Source organism: Mustela lutreola, chromosome 2, assembly GCF_030435805.1.
Source record: "Mustela lutreola isolate mMusLut2 chromosome 2, mMusLut2.pri, whole genome shotgun sequence".
In the NCBI taxonomy this organism is placed as follows: Eukaryota; Metazoa; Chordata; class Mammalia; order Carnivora; family Mustelidae; genus Mustela; species Mustela lutreola.
Genome location: NC_081291.1, coordinates 222,029,028 through 222,046,073, shown reverse-complemented (window position 1 = coordinate 222,046,073; position 17,046 = coordinate 222,029,028). Strand labels below are relative to the sequence as shown.

General features: G+C 55.0%; 1 protein-coding gene across 6 annotated transcripts in view; it reads right to left on the bottom strand.

The window, feature by feature from the left end:
- SLC37A1 (solute carrier family 37 member 1) overlaps positions 1 to 17,046 on the bottom strand; it is a 70,043-nt gene that overhangs the window by 51,836 nt on the left and 1,161 nt on the right. Inside the window, exons 2-3 of one of the 6 annotated variants that reach the window (XM_059164804.1) lie at positions 15,669 to 15,730; positions 1,700 to 1,925 (exon numbers count right to left, since the gene is read on the bottom strand). In XM_059164804.1, coding sequence (XP_059020787.1) covers positions 1,700 to 1,755 — 56 coding nt within the window. In that variant the 5' untranslated portion in view covers positions 1,756 to 1,925; positions 15,669 to 15,730. Of the gene's footprint in view, positions 1 to 1,699; positions 1,926 to 5,065; positions 5,507 to 5,797; positions 5,899 to 15,668; positions 15,731 to 17,046 lie in introns of those variants that run through there. The other 5 variants (XM_059164805.1, XM_059164806.1, XM_059164803.1 and 2 more) reach the window with 5 other exon arrangements.

Sequence of the window (17,046 nt, the reverse complement as noted above, 5' to 3'; positions counted from 1 at the left end):
GCTGCGCACAAAGGAGTCAGGTCCCCAAAGGAAATCAAGGTGGTGTCAGCAAGGGCAGTGCCCACTGGGAGAAAGACATCGCCAGGCCTCTGAAGGAAGGTCCAAGCTAGCTTTGTCCCTCTGGGGACGGGAGCTGGGATCTACAGAGTAAAGGCCAACGAGCAAGTCCGAGGCAGAGACGAAGAGACATGCTACACCCTTGTCACCCAGAGTGCGGTCTGCGGACGCAGGGCACCCTGTCCCCTGGGAAATGCAGACGCTTGGGCCCCACCCCAGACCTCCTGAGGAAGCATTCGCATTTTAACAAGTTCCCAGGGGGAGGAAGCACATGTAAACTCAAGTGTGAGAAGCCCTAGGGCCTCAGCCTGAGAAAAGGGAAGGAAAAGAAGAGAGAAGAAAAGAATGAACCTGTGACGCACAGGACATGGGGTTCTTTGTGATCGTCTTACAATTTTCTTCTGTGATTTTGGAAACTGTATCAAAACAAAGTTACAAAACAGACAAGGAAACTGAAGGGAAGCGCCCACTAGAGGAAAGGGATGTGTCTACAGCTGGCGACCAGGTGCCCCGTAGACGAGAAATGAAACGACACGGGAACCACTCCGGGAGGGACGCAGAGGCCCTGTGGGTGCCACCGACCAGCAGGGGCCTGAGACGCAGGAAAGGGTGTGAGGGCCACAGGTGGGCTGTCGGGGCAGAGATGAAGGGGTCCAGGATGCGGCACTAAGGCACAGAAACTGCTCTGAGTGGAGGGAATCTGAGTGCCTTTAATTTCTAACCTGCCCACAAGCACAACCACCTAGAAGGACTTAAGTGCGGCAACCCCCTCCCTGGGAGCAGCAGGGCAGACACTCTTCTTGCTGGAACGGAGAAGCACCAGCAGCTCACCTAAAGAAAGGCCCACAGCACTACCTTATCTCCCGTCTGTTCCCATAAGGCCCGCTGAACCTTTCCGAAAAGTCACTTGTTTTTCCCTTGTCCTCCTCTTCCCTTACTAAGATGGCACAGAAGCCACCGGAGTCACTTTTCTGTGACCTCCCCTGCACATGTGATCACATCTGTCTTTCGTAGTTTAATTTGCACGTCCCCAAGGAAAGAGCCCAAGAGGATAGAGGAAAACTTACTCCTTCCCAGTAGAGAGCAACAGGAAAGAGAAACTTCTGGGCGGGTGGGCTCCGGGACGGAGAGGCTGGCTCCAGTCTCTGCCCTTGCCCTCTTCTTCCTCTAGGGGCGTGAGATTCCTGCCCCAACCGTGCGAAGGGCTGTCAGAGCATGCGACGTGAGCTTGGTCTCGAAACAGGAAGCGGTATTCTGGTCTGCATCTAACTTGTTTAGCCTTCATCTTCTCTCAGTAAGTTCTGCCCCAGCTAAGCCACTCACCGCACTCAGGGTTCATACACTTATCTCCCCCGGAGCCACTTTACAATCCTGCCCATAGCCAAGGGGCGTTTTTCCATGGACACCGTCATTATTATAGAAACTACTGAAAACCACGAGGGAGTCCTAACGCTACCTGTCATGGCCAGAACCAAACGCAGAGGACAGCTTAGCAAAGTTCCTGGTCAGACTTTCCAGTGTTGATAAGCCATTCAACAGTAACCCAGGGACGCCAGGCATCCATACGCGTTTGTTATAATGACACTGGCTGTGCGCGCACCGCCACACAGCACCGGGCCACGGACTGAGCGCCAGCACTCACCACTGATCCCGGGAGAACGAGACGATGAAGCGGACGCCTGGGGGCAGCGGAGCCATTTACGCCGCGCTGACCACGGGGCTCTGGTCACAAGAGGCGTCGTGCGTGGGTTACCAACCCGGGGCTCCAGTGTCTCTCTGGCCCCTGCAGCTCCCGCGGACTGGAAGGTGCACCGAGGTGTCCTGCTGGGTCTTGCTTGCCCTCTTCCTTCAGGCAGAGGCTCGGCTCCCTACAAGGAGAATGAGCAGTGGAAAAGTCAGGTGTCCCGGCAGGGCCACTGTGGGAGTCCCTGGCAGATGTACCGGAGTGGGTGTCGGCCGCCGGCCCAGATCAAAGCTGGGCTTCCAGCCCCACACCGAAATCCCCCCACGAGAGCTACTGGGGGAGGCAATCTGCCTGCCCTCAGGGACAGCTTGTTCAGAGACCACAGACACAAACTCCACGTGGTCTGACGATGAACAGAGAGACTCCGAGTCCCTCCCTCTCTATCTGGGAGACATCCAGAGATCTTCCCACTCGCTCTTAACCACCACACTCTACGGAACGAATACTAATATTCATGGAGACCAGTCCGTGCCCAGTAGTCATACCGTGTGCTCAATTACCAGAGCATGCCAGGCAATGGGACAGGCTCGACTCCACCCCCTGTGGACCAGGCCACGTCCAAGCCATGCTAACAGAGAGACACAGAGGCCTGGGCGAGATGGCAGGTCGTCAAGCCAATCATTTCACTGTGGCCTTGCGACTGAACTGAAATGCACCTCGTGCTGTGGGAAGGTACCCAACTGTCCACCGGCCTCTTGATGCCTCATGTCCTGGGGAAGGACCCCATTCCGAAGCCAGGGCTGATGGCAGAGTAAGGCGGGAAGCCACGGCCAGGGAACCCTGAGAGCCAAGGACGCCCGGCACAGCAGTTAGGCCTGGTCTCTCATCCCAAAGCCAACCTCAGGACACATGACTTCTCAGTCTATCCTCGATGCTTGGCCACAAGGAATCTTTTGGACCAAGGCCTTAGATAACACGGGACCCAGCGCATGTAGGAGCACGGCCTGGGCTGTCTTAATACTTACTGAAAATTCACAGTTACGTAATTTGTTTTTTTTTAAAGTTACTTTTGAGTAAACATTCATCTCAGTTTAAAGCTGCTGAAATTTATTTAATGTCTCCCAACAACTTCTTTGGGGTTACAGAGAAGCAAAGCAAATAGCTCCACTAGAAGGTTCCAGCTACATTCCTAAGAGTCTGGGCACCCCCCCACCCCCTGCCGGCTGACATTCTGTCCCTTCCCCCCTCCACACATGGTGACTTCTTCAGGGATTGCCCTGCACACTTTTTAGTAAAAAAGTCAAATTCCTTGCTGCGTTTTCATCCCAGGACCCCCAGCCCTGGCCCTCCCCAACCCCCTTACAGCTGACCTTGGGCTGGCTAATCCCAGGCACATTACTTCAACTGTCTGTTTTCTTGCTGTCCCTGGCTAACAAAATAGGGATGGTGGCACCTACATTTTAGGGTTCTTATGAAGAGAAAAAGAGATCACCCATGGAAAGCCCTTAGCACTGGGCCTGGCGGGCAGAAGCAGCTCAGGAAAAAGCAGCTGTGTTCCGGAAAATCCAGGAGAGCCAGGGTGGTGCGCGGCTGCCCCATTCCCGGGACTTAGGTTCAAACTTGGCACAGAGCGAGCACTCTGGAGACATGTTAAACCAGTCTCTGCAAATGCTTCAAAGATGTTTTGGCTCAAAATCTAGATTTAAAGAGTATTTCACTAAAACTTCATTCAAAATGTGTGGGCTCCTGTCCGGGCCTCTATATACTCTGAGAAACAATTTTGTGACCGCAGAGTAAAGGATTTAAATTTTACAGTGCCTGAAAAGGGATGGCCAGAGTCCACTTCCTTCCTCTGTCCAAACACTGCTTCGCTAGGTGTGGCTTGTCTAGGAATATTCTAGATGGTATTCCCCTCTGAATCAGTCAATCAATAAACCTCGATTAAATAAACCTGTAATTTAAAAAAAGAAATCCAGAAGGCCCTGGAAACCAGCAGGGGAAGAAAATCTCAACTTCTTTTTAAAAATAATTGAACGGTCTTCCCCTGTGAAATGGGTGAAGGCAAGTGCTATCACTCTCCTAGAAGTAAGGGTAGGGATTTTACACGTGGGATGTTAAGAGCTCAACTGAGTGAGGCTCCTTCCTCCAGAGCCAGGCAGTGGCCCCTGAGAAGCACGAATTGCATGGAGAGCCGTGGAGCCCTGTGAGGTCCACCGGCAGGCCCGGCACTCCCTTCCCAAGAGGACGGGCGGCTTGCCCCATGGGCGGGACACTGCGCAAACTCAGGTCCAGACTTTCTCAGCCGCACCCACCCTCTTCTCTTCCTCCGGCCTGTCCCCTGTCCTCCGGAGAGCACAAGGGAACGAGGCGAGGCACTTGACACCCTGCGTTGAGCACAAAACCCCATTGCATAAAAGATGATGTACTCTTTCTGCTGGCCGCTCTTCGTAGGGTCTCCAAAAGTCACTATTCCCGAGAGAAGTCACACCCTCCAGAGTCATTCTACCATCAGACGGGGAATTCAGCTCCCACCCACCCTCCAGAGCAGATCAGTTAAACCTACTAACAGGCAAGGTTTTATAACCACCTTCTGAAAGCACCCAAACCCCGCAACTAGATGAGGAATGACCCGAGGCAGAGAAGCATTCCCGGGCTGTGCCCTCGGGCCGTCCGTGGGTGACCTGGCTGCCCAGGACGGCTCTGTGAGCTCCTTCAACTGAAAGGGTCTTCTCGGAACGGAGCGCTGTGTAAACCTCAGTAGCCCTGTACGGATGTTAAATGAGCTACTCAAAGAGAGTTTTCTAAGTGGATCTTATTTTAAGGCAAAGTCGGGTGGAAGGTACACTTCCCCCCAGAAAGTTACTTCTTTTTTCTGCAAAGAGAGAGAGAATGGCAGGAGAGGGGGAGAATGAAGACAACTTCCTTTCTAGAGAAAATACTTTCTAGGGCTTCGACTTTAAAGGCTCTATTCCCTACGAAACATGACTGACAGTGCCCACTATCTCTTTCCTGGGGTTTAAACACAAAAAGAACTTCTCTCTCCGCATCACCTCCTCTCCCCGACCCCCAACCCACTGAATGTCAAAGGTGATACACAAAACAGACCCTGCCCGTAGGGGTCCACGCCTACATGGGGAGACACTGAAGGTCTGGAGTCTTGACCTACAGGGAGACCAAGGAAGGTGCCGGGAAGAGACCCTTAACAGTTACCAACTCAAACAACCTCCCCAAATCTCTGGTCCCAGGCGGATGGCAGCCACCCAGCAGCTGGCCACCACCCAGCCCCAGGAGACCGGGAAGGAGAGGCAGGCTTTGTAATTTCACCTTTAGAAATGCAAACCTGGGGCTGGAAAAAGGGCTTTCCTGTGTCCTCCGTTCAAATGCAAATCAGGACGGTCCCTCGGGGTCACCGGGTCGCCAGGAGCCGCAGCGTGGCTGCTAGGGCGGGGTTGCACCGGAAGGCGGGGGAAAGAGGCAAAAAGAGCCCGAAGGTTGGAGGTCGACAGGTGGGGGACTTTCCGGCGCTTTCCAAGCGATCCACAGGACGCGGTCACTGGTGTGGGCCAGGAGGCTCACGAGCTCCGGGAACCAGCTGCTCAGCAGGCAAACAGCCCAGAGGCCCAGAGCGCCAGCTCCCCGAGCCTCCCGGACGCCTTTCAGCGCCGGCTCCTCCCCGGCGGCGGGTCCCCGGGAGAGGCAGACTCGGCGACACGCCCACGTCCCGGCGCGCGGCGGCCAATGCGCGGGGCTCCTCCCGCGGGGTCCCCGGAGCCCCCGCTGTCACCGCGACCGGGGCAGGGTGAGGAGGGGCGCCCGCGGGACCGCTCGGCTCGCCCCTGATTCCCCTTCCGAGGCAAGGCAGGAGTCGAGACTCTCGGCCCAGGCCAAGGCCAAGCACAAAGGCCGGCGGGGCGGGGAACGGCCGGAACGCAGGGGCCGCCGCCGCGGCAGGTGCTGCGCGGCCGCAAACCCGGAGACCGGTAGGCCGGCGGGTGCAGGCGGTGCGGGGCGTCCCCGCGTCGCTCTCCCCGCTCGGTCCCTGTCCCCGCGCCTCACCTGCGCCGCGGCCCGAGCCGGCCGCCGCGGGCGCTTCCTGCTCGCGACTTCCTGGGGCGGCGCGCGGAGGCCCCGCCGGCCCCGCCGGCCCTTTCACTTTCCTGCCGCCGGCGGGGCGCTGGGGCCCGGGCCGCGGCGGGTGGCTCGGCCCTCCCCCTCCGGCTCATCCCCCCCCTCCTCCGATCCTTCCCTGCCCTCCCCCATCCCCTTCCCCGCCCCCCACCCCCGGCCCCGGGGCGCGCCGGGGTCCCAAACAGCCCCAGGGGCGCCCCCACGCGAGTGGCGCTGCCCGCCCGCCGGCTGCTGGGGCCCGCAGGCGCGCCCCCCGCGCCGGCTCGGCATTTTGGCGGCGGACCCGTGTCCCTCGCACCGGCCGGCGGGTTCGCGGGCATTCACTGGCTTGTTCTGCACTGGCCGACAGGGAGCCCCCTGGGCCCTTGGCCCTCAAGGTAGGTCTTACCAATAAGCTGCAAAGCCACGGGTCCCTCTGGAAGGCCCAGCGCTAGAGTGGGGGTGCCTGGGACTGCTGGCCTTTATTCCCGCGGTTCCTTCTCAAGGGTCAGAAATCCCCAAACCAGCGTGCTCCTGAGTGAGAAGGGGCCAACGGACAGGCTCTGTTGAGCCTTCCCGAATCACACCTGTGTGTGCATGACACGCAGCTCGGAGGGGTCGCCTGGAGAAGCCCAACCTGGGTCCTGGCACCTGCGACCGGGGCCCCGGCTGTGCCCTCATACAGTTCCCATCACCGCCCAGGACCACTGTTCTCTGAATCCCACTCTCACTGGGGCCCACAGCTGTCCTTGCGCAGACCCCAGAAGGGGCCGCTTATATTCCCACAGGCACCCACAGTGGACACAGCTCCCTAACTGGGCCCAGGCAGCCAGCTCCCAGAACAGCACGACCCAGGAAGAGCAAAGGGAAGCAGAAAACACATTTTGCAGAAAAATTCCAGGAAGGAGGCCGCCCCTGGCTAAAAGTAATCGAGGCCTCACTGTTACTTGCCTGGAGGTCTGTAGGGACAGTGGGTCTGGGCACATCGGTAGGCCCTCCCCAACATCTCCCTCAGGCCAGCCCTGAGGAGGTTTCCTCCTCCCCGTCGGGCCTCACCGTTTCCCCTGGGGCTGTTCAGTTCTAGAACACTCTACTGTTCTTTCCCATTCGCTGAGTTGTGCAGAAGGTGCCACTTCTCTGGTTTTGGTGGTGGTGGTGGGTTTTTTTTTTTTTTTTTTGAGAGTGTGCAGGGGGTGGGGCCGGGGGAGAGAGAATTCCAAGTCGACTCCCACCCCCCCACCCCCCTGCCCCCGCTGAGTGCGGAGCCTGATGCTAGGTGGGGCTCTAACCCAGGACCCTGACCTATGACCTGAGCTGAGTGCGACACTTAACCTTAACCACTTAACAAATGTCCCCTTTGGCTTTTGAGAAGCCTTCTCCGTGCAGAAGGGAAACCTGTTAGCCTCAGGGGGCCCCAAGGTTTCAGCCACAGGACACCCGCTGGGCCCCCCTCCTCCTGCAAGTGAGATGGCCCCAGGCCTCTCTCCTTCTTTCTCCCTTTGGCAGGGTCTCTGAGGGCCAGTTCCTTCTGCCCTTCCTGACTCTCCGTTCCTGGTGATCCCCAAACCAGCCCAGCCTGGCTCGCATCTCTCCCCACACGGGCCCTCCTCTGCTGCTCCCAAGGGCATCCTGGTCTCTCACGGAAAGTGTGCCCTAGCTCTCCCAGCCCCGGGCGGGCTCCTCCCCAGACACCCACTCTCCCTGCTGCCCCGAATTGGCCTCCAAAAGCAGCTGGCATCCTGTCATTCCTGATGAAACCCCTCACGGTGCCCCTGGGTCCCGTGGGAACGAGACCTGGTCCCTTCGTAGCCAGACAAGGCCTGACCACGCTCCTGCCCCTTCCTGCCCCGGCTTGGGGACAGCACTGTCACCTCCAGGAGGCGCGCTTTCTCACACACTGCCGGGTCTGCCCTGCCCGCCCCACCTCAGCCTCTCCGGCTCCAGTAGCTCTGTCCTCTCATTTCCTGGGGGCCGCAGAAACCCGTCTGTCCTGACGGACCACGGTGACTTGGTCCTAGTGATTTCTGAATCTAGCTGGGGAGATACTCAGGCCATGCCCTGACTCGGAAGGCAGCAGTCTGTGTGCAAGCTGTCTCAGAGAAAATGGTATTTGTGTGGCATACTGTGGAAAACCAGAGGGGGCCAAGATGGTCTACAGATTATTTGCCAAAAGTGTTCGTCTTTTAATTTTAAAAAGGTTAAAGTATTCATCTTTTATAAAATACTAATCTTTTATATGATCATAACATCCAGAAAATATAGTAAGGGAGGTAATAAATTTGTACAAAACTTTCAAATAAAACAGTTTGCACTTTGAAATGAGAACCTGCGATTGCTTCGAGGAACATTCCAGGCTTTATGGTTAACATGACTGTACACAAGCTCAGGATGGAGGGGACAGCTGGCATGTCACCACTGAGATACTCTGTGCCACTAGGTAACCTTTTAGAAATTTTTACAAAAGGTTTTATTAATTTATTTGAGAGAGCGTGGGAGGGGCAGAGGGAGGAGGAGAGAGGCAATCTCAAGCAGATTGCCCCGCTGAGCACGGACCCAGACGAGGGGCTCGATCTCATGACCCCGAGATCACGTCCTGATCGGAAATCAAAAGTCAGGCAGCGAACGACTGAACCACCCAGGTGCCTTAGGTGACTCTGACCCTGTTTTTTTCAATCACAAATTTTGTAACAGTTGAAAAGATAAAGAATCTAATGGTTCTTCCTTTTCTTTCATTGATTTGTGTAATATGGAAATTTCCTGTGAGAACAGAATGAATGAAGCTCAACTTTTCCAATCCAGTGGTTCAAAGTCCTGACAAGGTGTGCAGCACCAGAGGTGGTGTGCCCTGAGGCTGCCACCCACGGACACAGGCCAGCCGGCTCCAGATGGATGACCCCAGGGGGGCCAGATGTGGAGCTGTCAGCTGAACACACCTGGCCTGGTTGGGGGGCTCTGCTTTAACCGGAAACGTCCATGCCTGCTTTGACTGTTCTGATGCTATTTCGGGAAAAGAGGAACAGACCAAATGCGCCACGTTGGTTCTTAGCCAGCAGGTGTTTACTGCCCTTCGGGGTCAGCCCCGTGCCAGGCACTGAGGCGTCGGAATAACAAGGGGCCTTGACTTTGCAAAGTTCACAGAGCAAGAGCGTGCAGCAAGAATCGGCTGGGCCCCTCGAAAGGAAACTCATGTGCGAGTGAGGAAGGGGCTCAAATGACCTCAAACAGGGTAGCTTCAACCACAGGGCAAACAGGTCTCCCAGTTACGGGGGCCAGAAGTCTTGAGATGAGGGTGCTGGCTGGGCTGTGCTAGCCCTGAAGCCTCCCCAGAAGAATGTTCCAGGCCTTTCTCTTAGCTTCCCATATTGCTTCCAGTATTGCTGGCCAACCCTGGTGTTTCTTAGCTCGCAGATGCTTTGCTCCAATCTGCCATCACACGGCGTCTCCTGTGTGTCTGTGTCTCTGTGCCTCCTCTCTTACAAGGACACCGGTCATACCGGATCTGGGGCACACCCCACTCCAATAGGACCTTGCCTTAACTACATCTGCAACCACCCTATTTCCAAATAAGGTCACGTTCTGCAGAACTGGGAGGGACTAGAGTCTGGCGAGGGTAGGTTGGGGAGGGCACCAAGCTGGCACAGGGCCACTAGAGAAGGTCAAGCAGGGCACGGGGCTGGGGGGAGGTCGGTGTGGGAATGCACCCGGGGGCTAGCAACATCTCGAAGCTGCCAATGTGCTGTGGCCAGGGAAGTGAGCCACTGCTCGGACTCGGGGAGCTGGGGCTGAGGCCAGAGCTGCTGGACAGGAGGGGGCTTGGGAGGGGATGTAGCTGCTTTCAGGTGGTGCCCGGCAGGGAGGGAGCAGGGAGTGAACAGTTTTACCTCTCAGGTCCCACTCTCCCACTGCCCCAAGCCAAGAGGGAGATAGAGACAAGGAAACCCCAAGAGGGAGGTAGAGGCAAGGAAGCCACAGCACAGCTCCAGGAGGCAAAGACAGATGTGGGCTCCATCCCCCTTCCCCCAGAAAGAGCATCTGGTTAGGGAATAAGTCACACAGATAACCAGCAATCACAACACGGTTACATTATAGCGGCAAACACAGGGTGCAAAAGAGGGTCACCTGATCTGGCTAGCCGGTCACAGGAGGTAATGTCTCGGGAGCATACAAGGGGTTGGCCAAGAGCATGGGCGGAGAAGGGACACGGTCATGCAGAGCGAACCCAGCATGCACGGAAGCCTGAGAAGCAAGGCAGCAGGCTGGTCGAGGGGCAGGGATGGCTGGAGATTGTGGCAGGTGGGGCACATGGGTGGGAGAAAGGTCTAGGGGACAAGGAGAGAAGCGAGCTGGGGCTGGCCCCCAGGCGTCAGGCTTGGGCAGCTAAATGAACGGTGGTGTCCTCATGGAGAGAGGCACACAGAGCGTATTGCCCTTGGTGGGGCGGGTGGGAAAGGAATTTATTTGTATTTGTTGGGCATCTAGTTCCCAGGGGACCTCTCAGTGGAGATGCTGACCAGGGCTGGAGGTGTGGCTTCAGAGTCACTGGAAGATCCTAAGCTGGTGAGGGAGGCTGGGTATGGGCAGAAATGGACAACAGTGGAGTAGAACCTTGCCCAGGCAGGAGGTTCCAGAGGTACCAACACTTAGGGGCCAGGCAGATGGGAGTAGTGGGAAAGGCCAGAAGAGGGTGATGTCCAAGGGCCCAAGGCAGGCAGTTTCCAGAAGGGGATGGAGGGGGCCACAGAGTCAGATGCTGCACAGAAGTCAAGTTTACAGGCTTCACTAAGAAGAAGGGGGACTGCAGCTTCCACGGGGGTGGGCGACCGCTGTGGGGCAGGACTGAGTGGGGAGTGAGGACGAGGAGGCAGGAGAAAGCAGACAGTCATTTCAGGAAGGTTGGCTGTGACTGGGAGGAGAAAAGAGTCCAAAGCTTGAGAAGGACTTGGGGAGCAGGAAGCATAGGTTTTAAACGCCTGGACGTTTTCGATCGTATGTAGAAGTTGAGAGCACGCTGGAAGGAAGCCCCAGGTGCCCATCAGTCAATTTCACCGATCACCAATGCGCGGCCAAATGAGTCTCCTGGTTCGACCCCCTTCCTGCCCCGGCCCCGGTGGTATTTTGCAGCAAACCCCAGACACTGCAGCACTGGATCTGTAACTTTTCAGTCTGTATCTCTAAAAGATACAGTCAGCCTATTCATCAAGGCTCCCCCCAAACAAAAGTAAGCCCAGAACAGCATCCAATACCCAGCCAGTGCTCTCAGCTCCCTGCTGGTGCTACACATGTTCTCACCCTCTATTTCGTTTTTAAAGGGGGACTCAAGCAGACCGCGCACGTATTGCCCGGATGCGTCCCCTGGGTCTCCCCATCTGGGTATTTGCCCTGTGCCTCTCTCTCTCTCTCTGCCCCTGACACTTTGTTCCCGTGGTTGCAGGGGCCGGGCGGTTTGTCCTACAGTTTCCCACACTCTGTGTGGGGCTGGCTCCGTCTTCGTGATGTGATCGAACGTGTTCTCTTGCCCACTGCCCTTCCTGAACTTGGCAGTGAGATCTTGAGGCACCATCAGGTTGGGCAGTGAGGAGCGCGACATGGGTGACAGTTGGTGTTCCCTGCCGAAGTCCACTCTTCCTTGGAAGTGAGAGTCACAGAATTAGTGAGTTCTCTTTCTTTGTAGCACATTCCATGAGACAGACTTGTCCTCACCAGCTACTTAGCTAACTCTGAGGTGTGGTTCAGGTAGGAAAGGCAGGATAAAACCGGGATTCCTTCCATTCTCTGCTACTTGTCAAAACAAGGACTTGGTTTTCTGGCATGCCTCAAAAGTTATCAGTTTCCTTCCATGTTGTTCTGCCCTTTCTGTGATATGCGTTCATCTCATTTGCCCATCTTGGCTGGTGAGAGCCTCCTCTTCTTCTTTTTTTAAATATTTTTAAAATTTATTTGAGAGAGAAAAAGAGGAGAGAGCAGGGACAGAGGCAGAGGGAGAGGGAGTCCTGCGCTCTGTGTTGAGCGCAGAACCTGATGTGGGGCTTGATCTCACGACCCTGAGATCCCGATCTGATACCAGGGGTCAGACACTCAACAGGACAGCAGCCACCCAGGCGCCCCTGGTGGGAGCCTCCTCTCACTGGCCGAGTCCTTCTGCCACGACTTGGTGCTTTGATAATATCCTTGTTTTCCGGTGTGATATGATGTTCCAAGTGTATCTCACCCATGCTCCCCAGACCTGGAAGCAGCCATTTCTCTCAGGAGCTGCCTGTCCTACAGAAGCCAGAAGTCAGGACGGGAGTCCGGTGCACAGGAAAGAGGGCCGTCAGCTTAAAGGGCGTGTCCCGCCTGAGGCAGAAAGACAGGGAATCCAAAACGTGGGAAAAGAAATGAACCCCCAGATGGAGAAGGGACCACGGGAAAAGGACAGACGCAGACAGAGGTCATTTTAGGTGGACAGGCAGGAGCTGGGAGCTGTCACCTACGTTCCCCTGTTGCAGAAGATCAAGTCAGTTGCTGAAATGGAGGGAGGAGGTAGCCTCGGGGGTTTGAGGAAAATCAAGAGGATTTAAGGGAACCTGCAGCGGAACACTGCCTGGAGGGCTGCGGGTGGGTACTGCTGGCCTCCAGCAGAGTAATGAGGTCCTTAAGTTTCTATCCGTGCCAGTGTGAGTGTGTGATGGACTGTGTCTGTGGCCTGAGTGACACGGAGAGGACAAAGGTGGGCAGCGCTCAGCTGAAGGGTCAGCTTTTGTCACCCCGCCTCCTCCAATTTGCAGGGAGGAGTCCCTCCTTTCCCCTGGCATTGAGAAAGGGGTGATTCTGACACCTTCTAGAAGGTTCGGTCTTCCATGAGAAAGACCCATGAAGCATGAGACCCTGTGTGCCAAAGACGCCTTGTGCCAGCAGTTGCAACGGGAAGGAAGGTTTAGAACAAGTACCTTCTGCCCAAAAGCTCGGGGTCTGCGAAAGAACCAGGCGGCCAGGCCACGGCACACTGGGGAAAGCAACAGACATCCCTGGGGGAGAACCTCTTTGGAGGGCGCTTTTGGCAAGTCTGGACTTCAGAGCTTGAGAGAATGCAGCAAGGTTAGAAAGCATGAAAGCACTGACCGTTACCAGAGAGGGAGGGACAGGTAAGACCAGAACCTGCTTACTTAGTGGGGAGAAGAGAAGCTTCGTTTATGTCTCCATTCATCAGAAAGTCAGACTTCCAGCAGGAGGGGTGCAAGGTGATTCTGTTCAATTAATAATGTTGATAATGAACAGAATGGACAGCTTTCCAGTGTTAAGCATGTCCTGCAGGTCCCCCCCTTCACTGTGTGTATCACGGCGGGGCAGGAACATCACTGTCCTCCTGGGCACCAGCCAGCTACAGGGACGTCCTGTGGCTGATCCGGAGGTGAAGGAGGTCACATGTTGGGATGTGGGCTCTGTGAGGGCAGAGATTTTTTTTATCCGTTTGTCCATCAATGAATCCTCACCACCTAGAATCAAGCCTGGCACCCAGGAGACCTTCGAGGAACCCCTGCCGTTGAGTGACTGTTCCCAGGTGGGCAGTGGTGACGTTAAGTGCCAGAAGGTACAGCAGGTCTGTATGAATGTGCCATGATCTGTGGCCATGCCCCAGGTGCCCGGGCAAGAGAGAACTAGCTACAAAGTCCCTTTCAGCAGTGTGCGTGGCTGACTTGCCATTTTCTTCTAAAAATGCAGTTTGAGCTCCCACCTCCTGTCTTTAATGTAAGTCCCGTTAAGGCTGGATTATGCAGCAAAAAGTGAACGCGAGTTTTAAATCCCAATGTGCCTACTAAGGTCCTGTGGATCATTATGTCTCAGCCACCGCCCTCCCACCGGCAAACTCAGGAGCATCTGTGAGGGGACACGCCTGGTCACATTGGGGGAGGGGGATCAGAGGGGACTGACCGCCAGCGCCTGCGGTCTCCCTGCAAGGGTGCTGCCCGCCCTCCTTGCCTTGCCCAGCAGCACGTATTAGATGTGTCACCCTGGAATGCTCCTCAGTGTCTTCTCTAATGCAGGGTCGCCGAGCAACCAAGCGCTTGGCTCTGCATGACGCTGTCTATGTTACAAAGAGAGAAGGACGGATGCTATTCTCAGGAGCTTGCCACCTAGGCGGCAGGTAACTACAGAGACCTTCAAGCCACCAAACACCCCAGCCCCCAAACCCTTAAACATGTTACAAAACCTCCGGTTACAACAATATAAAAACTCTTTTAGGAAAAAAAAATCACAGGGCACCTGGGTGGCTCCATGGGTTAAGCCTCTGCCTTTGTCTCAGGTAATGACTTCAGGGTCCTGGGATCACGCCCACATTGGGTCGGGTTCTCTGCTCAGCAGGGAGCCTGCTCCCCCCCACCCCACTGCCTGCCTCTCTGACTACTTGTGATCGCTCTTTGTGTGTCAAATAAATAACATCTTTAAAAAAGAAAAAAAAATATCACATTTTCTTTGATATCGTCACTTCTGAAAACCAACAATATTTTGGACGGAGTAAGAAACTAATCAAGGAATGCACTGGTGAGATGAAGTCATCTTTGCCCAATTGAACTTGCTTCATACGTGGGGGTTTTTCCATTTCTGTTCTCGTGCAGCGGGGAAAATGCAGACGGTCCCTATCCAGAGGCCACGCACCCAGCCCTAGAAGTCCTTAACACTGAGGTCAGGAGTTGTGGCAAAGCCCAGAGCTGGCGGCCAGGAGCCTAGCGGGGCCCAAAGTGGACTCCAGCCCGGTCTTCAGGGCCAAGTTTTAGGGCTCAGATGGCGTGGATGCCAGTCCCATGTAAAATCTTCCTGGCTCTCTTCGTGCAGGGGAAGTGAAAAGGCTTCTGCCGCTCCGACTAGGGTATCTGGTCCACAGCGGCTCAGAGCCTTGCCCTACCAGCTGGGCCATTAAAAGCCAGGCCCTGGGAGGAGAGAAAGATGCACAAAGAAGCAGGGCACCAGAGCAGAGGGCAGGTAGCGCCCAGAGCCAAGGAAGTGCTTTTGGTGGTCACCCCAGGGCCAGATGAATGAGGTACCGGAACACCCGGAGACGGTATTTTCTTAGTAAACGAGTGCGATCTCCTTAAGGAACGCTCCCGACCGCCTTCAAACCTGAATTAAACATTTCCATTCGTTCTATCATCAAACTTTGACTGAGTCAAGATGATGCTGACAGGCCCTCAAGGTGAAATACTGCTGTTATTTAAAACGCTTCTGAAGAAGCTGATGTGTTTACTGTGTAAGGGCCCCTGAAAACAGCAAGTGATAAAGGAAACCGTTCCAATTAAGTGCAATCATACGTGCATTTTAAAGGCCTGGAAGGATTCACACCAAAATGCCAGTAAGTGGCTGCATACTTCACCGCATTTTACCGATTTTGCCAACATCACTTAGTAATTTTTAATAACGTGAGCCTTGACTGCATGGCAGGCTCTGTGCTAGACTGTGGGGGCCAAGGCCCTGGGGCATGGCGGGAGGCTGACCTGTGGAAACATAAGTCACAGGGATGCGAGGACTGCAGCGGAAGCCGAGAGAAGGGGGGTGCCAAGGGCTGGAAGCAGGAAGGACAGCGTCCCCAGGAGGTTGCATCTGGGTCCGATGTTCAAGGTGAAGGGCAGTTCACCAGCTAGAGAAATGTGAGAATCGCGTTCCAGAAAGAGAGAAGATTCACTGTTCTGGGAGGGAGTCCTGTAGCAAGACCATCTGAAGAATTACACACGGACAACGCAGGTGAAGAATAAGCCTATGGGGGGAAGCGCTTATCCTCAGAAGTACAAAATAAAGGCACCATGAGATGCGGTTCTGCCCACCAAATGAGCTGGGAAAAATGACTTACAGCAGGCGAGGGGTCCTCGGGCATCAGTCACTCCGCTGGACAGCGACACGGGACCGGCCATCCTAGGAGGCAACACAGGGCAGTGTTTAGTCTCCCTCCTCCCCCTCCTGGCCCAGGACCCCTCAGCTCCTCCAAGACTGAATCCTGCACAGAGGGATTTGAGGTGTGGACAGAGATCTTTGCACTCAGACGTTCACAGTGATTCTACTCATCTCCTCCTTTGCTTCCTCATTTTGGGGAGCAGGTTCACAGGGGTTCACCATCTTACTGTGTCCCATCACTGACACATGGGAACGTGCATTGTTCCGTACGGATCAAGCAGTGTGTGATCACTGATTTAAAAACCCGAGCTGAGTACACACATTCCATTTCTACAGCATGTGGCCTTTCCCAAGCATTTCATCCTCATGATCTCATTCTATCCTCATGACCTTCCTGCTAGTTGGGCAGGGCAAGCCTTATTCTGGGAAAGGTCACTTGGCTTGCAGGCTCCTCCCCTGCACCTGCCTCGGAGAGTCTGATGCATCCTTAGGCCCCGGAAGGTACAGTCCCTTGAACCTTGGCCTCACCCTCCACCACCACGGCCCCCCGCAAGGTCATCTTTGGTACCAGAGTAGAACCGGCCTTACATACCCACTAGCTTTTAAGAATGACACTGTTTTAGAATAATGGATCCAGAGGAAGCCACAGAGGATCAGAGTTTTGTTAAGTTTTTAAAGAGCGTGCATTAATGCTGAATTTGTCCCAGACGGGTTTGTACATTTTTCTTGATCCTCAGAGCCCCCTAATAGACAACCCAGGGGCTCAGCACATGCTCAGCTACAATTACTTCACTGAGGTATTGAGAGAGCCCCTGGAAAACTGAATCTGATGTAAGGAGAATCAAGAAAGAATAAAAAGCAAGATGAATAAATAAATAAATAAAAATAATAAGAAGAAGGGGAAAAAACCAAGATTGTCAACCAGACGATAAAAGGAACAAAACACGGATATGCTCTACTTTTTCTCTCTTCTCCAAGTGTTGCATAAACTACAGTTCTGTTGCAAAATGACACCCAACATGCACTTTGGTAAGCGTGTGGCGTCGAACACTTGCTCTGTGCTGTGTGATGACAGAGGGGGTGGGGGCGAGCTGCAGGCTCTTCCCTTGAGTGGCTGCCAACATAAAACCCTAGTCTGCCCGGTCTCTGGACATCTCCTCTGCAGCCCTGTTGACTCCCCGAACCTCTGTGCCCCGCCCCACCGGCTGGGCTGCGTTACTGAATGGGTTCACTTTCCGGGGGGAGGAGCACTGGCTTGTGTCTTGATGACCGCGTCCTGACATCGCTCCATTAACCCACATAACTCCGGTGGGGGTGCATGTGGCCGGCTGTTTCCT